General features: G+C 37.2%; 1 protein-coding gene across 1 annotated transcript in view; it reads left to right on the plus strand.

Annotated features, from left to right (window-relative positions):
• The first annotated feature begins 1589 nt into the window (after positions 1-1589).
• LOC106869316 (choline transporter-like protein 2) overlaps positions 1590-7111 on the plus strand; it is a 159727-nt gene continuing 154205 nt past the window's right edge. Inside the window, exon 1 of the mRNA XM_014915012.2 lies at positions 1590-1930. Coding sequence (XP_014770498.1) covers positions 1903-1930 — 28 coding nt within the window. The 5' untranslated portion in view covers positions 1590-1902. The remainder of the gene's footprint in view (positions 1931-7111) is intronic.

The raw sequence follows: 7111 nt of genomic DNA on the forward strand, positions 1-7111 counted from the left end.
TAGGTTAGAAACCAGCTCTTTCACTATCTTGAAATAAAACTGAATAATGACATACACACACATGTAGATGAACAGGAGACTCTGAGTTCAAACACCGCCGAGATCGACTTTGCCTTTTATCCCTTTAGGGTTGATAAAATAAGTACCAGTGAGCACTGGGGTCTATGTAATTGACACCCCGCCCCCGAAATTGCTGACCTCGTACCAAAATTTGAAACTATTATTTTTCGGTACCACAGCTGTTTGGTGTCACTTTAACGAGCGGTCTACCTGGTCATATACACTTTAGCGTGTAGTCTACCCTAAATTCTTGTCCTAATCCTAACCCAGATCAGGTCCCTTCACAGATTAGACTACAGATACTGGAATGTACCCGCACGCTAATGTAACATCTATTTTTCTTTTTCATTGGCAAGTATAGAAGATATCGCGCCGAACATACCACTTCTTTTTCTTCATTTTGAAGGCTCTTCAACACACAATAGCATTTCACTAACGTCCTGGTGATTGGTTAATGAAATTAAATGACCACCGACTCCTGTTAAGTGAAATCTGTTGATTAGGCTCAAATCATTCCATTAGTTTACTTTTTTTCCCCACCCTGCAGCGGTAGAACGGTGGATTTGATGCTTTGTGTTTTTTAATCACGTCCTTCCACGTTCAAATTCCAATCACGCAGAGATTGACTTAGCTTTTTATTCTTCTGTGATCCATAAATCAAGTACCAGTCCAGCGGAGAACTCATAAAATTGATTATATCTTTTCTTCTAAATGTGTGGTCTAGTGCCCGATATTAGTGGTTTGGGTGTTCGTTTCATGGTCACTAGGTCGTGCTTTCTATCTTCGAACTAGGCAGTGCTCTGTGTCCTTCATTTTATGGTGTTTCAGTTCACTCAGCTGAAAATGATTATCAACGATAGCTGGGGTGGGGGCCAACTGTGTGACGAACTTACATCCCATCTAAAAAGAGTCTTGTATTTCCACTCGCTTAAACGCCATAGAAACCAGAAGCTCGGCCCTACTGAGTCTGTAGGGCAGAGTTAGACATCAACTATTTTTTAGCCTTTATATTTAGGAATACCTGGAATGCTGCTGAAGCTACGAAATGTTCTGCTTTCGATTGTCTGTTTACGACATTAAGGTGTAACTTTTTGTATACTTTTTGCGCTTTTGAGTTTTTCTTCTCATTTCTTAAGCAACGTCAAACCTAGTTGATACTTGGGGTGACCGCTTGAAGAACTTAGATGCTGTAAGCAAAACCTGTAGTTTTTCTCAATGGCGGTGCCCCAGCATGGCCGTAGCTTACGGACTGAAATAAAAGATAACAAATAAAGATACACCTAAATTATATACTATTTTGTAATGAGAAACCATCGTTATAAGAGTTATAGGTTTTGAATTAAATATATATATATAGGTAAGTGTATATCCTGCTTGAGTGTGTACATACAATTTTATGATTAAATAAGTGTTATAGCATCTTCGCACGAAACAAATATTCAGTCACAAGCAATCCATATTTACTAGTGAACTTTACTGATCATTTCAGCTATTTATAGTGTGCGCGCGTGTGTAATACATACATACACACACGTACGTAATACTGTCACTGTAACTTGAGTAATGCAGGTGTGGTGTGTCAACTTTGTGTTACCTGTAGCAACGTCACTCAAGCATTACAAAGTTTTCAGTCAACAGGTTAAAATATTTAAAAAAAAAGAAAAAATTACAATAAGACAGTAGAAAGAGAGAGAAGAGAGAGAACAAAAGGAAGATAAATAAACAAAAGAGGAAACCAGCATTGTTATCAATCAACAGCTACTATTTAATTTAAATACAAATCGCCTGTTCAGCTTAAGTTAGTAACAGTAAAACTAAGAGAAGGAATAAAAACGTGAAAATATGGCGAAGAAAGTAACGACTAAAAAAGGTATGAATTATTATTATTTAAAAAAAAAAATTACATAGTATACTTTTGTCTTTCAGTCGAGCACAACATGCAAAAAACATTCGATATCCCGTATTATTTGTGTACTTACTTGTTTAGAGGAAATAACTCGTATTGTTAGTTACGCCAAGCAGTCTTACATGAAAGAGTTTTTCTTATTTTTGTTTTTTCATTTACATATTACATATGATAAGCCATTGACACCTTTTCAAATATATATTAAAACAATTTTTCAGGTGAACTAAAAAGGAGTACTTGTATTTTCTATTTGAAATTATATTATCTTCACTTTTCTGTCTGTCTGTCATAGTGTTCATGACCGAGATTTCTTTTAATTAAATTATGTTGGGTTTTCTTTTTATTGTACATGAGGCTAATTTTTAAGGTCGGAGCACAGCCGATTGAATTGATGTGCTACATAATTTTCCGATTCTGATTTAAGCAAACAACAGATGAGAAAACCAGAAACCAAAATAACGTTACCTCTATCGATTGGAGTCGAACCTAAGATCTGTAACTGGTTGTCTAGTTTACATACATTGTAATAAATGACTACCTTTTGATTCCTGGTTTCGGATCTTCTACGTGATCGATCGACTTGCTAGCAATAGCAGCCAAAGATCCCCTTAAAGCATACCCTATCTAAAAAGGAAGAGAGTACACATTAGTTTGGGGGTATACTGTCTGGAAGAATAAGCACGTTGATGCTCGTGGCTAGAATTCTTTTGGTTATTGGTCGGCTCAGCCAGGATCAGCTAATTTCTTTAAAGACCCGTTTCCAACGAGAAACTGGGTATTATAGTATAAATTACTGTAGTACTAACAGTATAATAACTATTGAATGATTCTTAACTGATAGTACCAATACCTCCCCATCAAAATATTAGAATTTTTACCCTCTCCCCTCTTTATTAGTAAAAAGACAAAATAGCGTTTGGATCCATATAATTCTTCTTTATTTACCGCGGTGTTGAATGAGTTTAAAGCAGTTTAATTTCATTAAACAAAGCAATGTTCTTTTCAGTCCTTCGCCCGTACGAGAAAACACTGGAGCGTGCTTTATCTTGATACTAGGTTTACCACTCATGTGGGTTTTTTTTTTTTTCAGATAAGATAATACTCGTTATATATCGTCTCATATTTATCTTCACTCTCTTTACACAAACGTCATTGTGGCTTATTGAGACACCCATAACATGGCTTTATATTGTCGTTTCTCGGCCATTTACTTTTAACACCCTGTTTTCTGAATCTTCTCATCTTCTGAAAGAACCACAGCCCATTCCTATACATGTCACCCCCATACAACTTTGTTACTTCATAACTTCCTGAAAAATGGATATTTTTTAATGAAATTTTCAATACTTTTCTGAGTGTTTAAGATCACGATTACATAGGATTTTTTTTTTCAATTAGTCAGCTTTATTCTGATAAAATCAGGTAAGTAGCTTGCTTACCAACCACATTGTTCTGGGTTCAGTCTCACTGCATGGTACCTTGGGCAAGTGTCTTCTCGTATAGCCTCGGACCGACCAAAGCCTTGTGAGTGGATTTGGTAGACGGAAACTGAAAGTAGGCCGTCGTGTATGTGTGTGTATATGTTTGTGTCTGTGTTTGTCCCCCCCCCCCCAACATCGCTTGACAACCGATGCTGGTGTGTTTACGTCCCCGTAACTTAGCCTTTCGGCAAAAAAGACCGATAGAATAAGTACTGGGCTTACAAAGAATAAGTCCTGGGGTCGATTTGCTCGACTAAAGGCGGTGCTCCAGCATGGCCACTGTCAAATGACTGAAACAAGTAAAAGAGTATATAAATATGTACACTTTTTTTTTTCAATATTGTCATTTTATAAGATTTTGCTGGCAAATTCTTAAATTAACATTTATTTACATAAAAGAAAATTACCGGAGAACTTTGTTCTAATTCTTCCAAACCTTTCTTAATATGAAAAAAAACATTGGTGGGCTCGTACACATAACATGCTGCACGTCACACAGATCTACAAATTTTTTACTCGGTGGGAGGTGGGGGCTTTATTTTAGTTTTGGAAAATGTACATCTTTTAGAACGAAACTTGAAATTTCGATGAAAAAAAAATGTATCGGTATGTATGGGTGTGTGCTCACTATTTTTCTTTTCACACCAAATCCCGATATAGTCGTAATTTACACACTCTGAAAGGTATTTTTAGAACAATTTCATTAAAAAGGCACTCATTTTCTGAAAGTTATTAGGAAACAAAACTAACTCGTGTGAATTTTCGGAAATCTCTCTTTCAACCCAAAGAAAAATCTTTTCACAATATAATCGGAATCTACACAATCTGAAACGTATTTGAAGAAAATGTCATTAAAAAGTATCCATTTTTCTGGAAGTTACGAGGAGACAAAATGTGGTGGGGGTAGGCACATGTAGGAATACCCCCTGTAGTTCAAAAGGTCTCACCACAACCGAATGTTGAGATAGTGAAGTAATTTAGAGGCGAAATGCCAGAGTGCATATGAAATACCAATTATCAATTCAATCAATTTGAATTGTCAATGTTTCGTTGTCAAGGTAATTCGCTGTAATCCAACCACTAGCGTAGCTAGAGTGTGTGCCGCCCGGGGCGGCCCTTCCATTTGCTGTCCCTGGACCCTACAAAAAATATATGTTGCTTGCAGCAGACCTAAAAGTGGTGCCCCTTTAAAAGTGCCGCCCGGGGCGGACCGCTCCTACCCACAAATTATGCTAGTGAGTCCAACACCTTAGCAACTCAGAATGAGCGGCGTAAAACTTCGACTTTCTGCTTTGTAAATTACTAGAAGAGTTATAATTATTTCTGAGAAGGGGCACGCGGCTGCTGATGTATATGTAAAACAGAGTTTGACCGATCACTACAAAATAAATCTAGTCGTTGATGATTTGTTCAGTCCGAGATCGATTCCTGACTGTAATCCTTCGAAAAGTTAACAGAAGCGCTTCACCTGATTTAGTCCCATAACACTTTAGTAAAAGCTAAAAAAACCCAAGGGCGTGATGTTACACCAAGAAATGAAATCACTATGCCGGTTTATGCTGTCACAAAATGATAAATAATGTGAATTAAAGGGTAACTAGAATCTCGGAGAAATTAGCGTTGGTCTGTTGCTAAAATAAAGAGGAGCCTGCTAAAAGGGACAGACCCCTTATCCCAATCGAATATCTGTTATTTTACGAATATTTGTGAGAAGAGCAATCTGGATTTTCGGACATTCTCATTGCTCTGAGAAAAAATTAAACTTTCTAGTGGCGGTGGGTTAGATGGTACTTTGAATAGAAATCACTAGACGTAAATAACAGTTTAGTGAGTGTGTGTTGAGAGAATAGTGAAAACTTGTACGGATTTGTAAATAGAAGTATTCTCTCTATCTTAACCGTCACCCTGTCCTTATCTATTCTCAGTTTTTTTTTAAGCTGTCAATTTCCAAACATCATATTTCCGTTTTCATGGCATATGAACTTGTCTACACTGAACTTCATAATTTTTGTTGAAGCAGACCACCACCAGTTACATCGGACACTTATATATTATGAATGTTATTTGTCTCCTTTCCATACCCTTACTCTCATTCTCACAATAGTTTTGTCTTTTCGCTCTATAAATCAGTTATTTATCATAATGATTTTTTAGAAGGGATAAAAAGCTACTGATGTGCAGGGGAGCAAAACTTAGCTTGACGATCTCCATAAACTACAGCATCGATTCCCGACTTCGTCTCTCAAAAAGGAAAATTCACTTAGGTTGTAAAAGACATTTATCATGATTTATTTTCTCACATATAAATTTCTTGAGAAGCAGACAAACAAGGTAGTTTCGATTCTCAACTTGAATAGTTTGCTATTGTTAACGGCACGACGTGCCATTTTCTCTTCGTCGGCAATTTATTTGTCAAAGGACATATTTTCGGGTGTAATTAATAAAATACTATGTTACTATTTTACTTCGTCTATATTGAATCATTTTTTGTTCATTTTTGCGTTTGTTGTTTTAAGCTGAAGTAGGAAGAAAGGGTAATTTTGACTGGAATTTCTAGCAGGTCAAACGACCGCATAGACGTCATCACAAGGTATAATAATTGAAATTATTCAATTAATGGAGTGATATCAATAACAGAAATTCTTTAACAATTGTAATTTTAAACAAATTAAAAAGAAGCAAAAAAAAAATGAACAGAGTAAGAAAATGTAATGTTTCAAATTTTGACACAAGGCCAACAAATGGTGAGGTGGGAGTCTATTAGATTGACCCTAGTGCGCAGATTCTGCCAACCCGCTGCCCTTTTAATGATAATCCTTTTTTCTATAGACTTAAGGCCTCAAATTTTGGAGGAGTGGGCTAGTCGAATACATCGACTCCACAGTTCAACTGCTACTGCATTTTTTTTTATCAACCTCGACGGAATTTGAACTCAGAACATAAAGCTGGGAGAAATACCGCTAGGCATTTTGTCCGCAATTCTGCCAGCCCATCGCCTACATAATATCAACTCAATCCAACTATAAAGAATGAACATAAATAACATCCTCGTGACAAATATAAGTTGGCTACAGCACAGTCCAAAAAAATTTCCTCTATAGTTTTTCAAAGTGAAAGTGGCATTGTATATCCCTTAGTTTAATATAGATGCAGTATAGTCAAATGGTTAAGTTCGTTTCACAATCACGTAGTCTAGAGTTCAGTCCCTCTGCGTGGTATCTTGCACCTTTTACTATAGCTTTGAGTTAACCTAAAGCATCATCATCATTTAACATCCGTTTTCCATGCTAGCATGGGTTGGATGGTTTGACAGGTACTGGCAAGCTGGAGAGCTGCACCAATCACGGCCCCTAATAAGGTCACGTGATGGAGTAAAATTCTGAAGGCATTTGGAGCCCTCTTAACGCTATATATAGATCAACTCATACCCAATAATTTGTCTCGGTCCAGTTTCTCTTTGAGAACTGTTCCGTGTACCACACGACAGCAGCAGCAGCCAGCGACCACTTCAGCAGCTTCGTCCAGCCACGATGACCTCCGCCGTCGCCACATCAGCAACAAGAGTCTACTACTACTATCCAGCATCATTATCATGACCAACACGATTCTACGATTACTACTAACCAGCAACAATCTCCGCCAGCGTCTACACGACCTTCTATGT

The sequence above is a fragment of the Octopus bimaculoides genome, chromosome 1 (assembly GCF_001194135.2).
Source record: "Octopus bimaculoides isolate UCB-OBI-ISO-001 chromosome 1, ASM119413v2, whole genome shotgun sequence".
Classification (NCBI taxonomy): domain Eukaryota; kingdom Metazoa; phylum Mollusca; class Cephalopoda; order Octopoda; family Octopodidae; genus Octopus; species Octopus bimaculoides.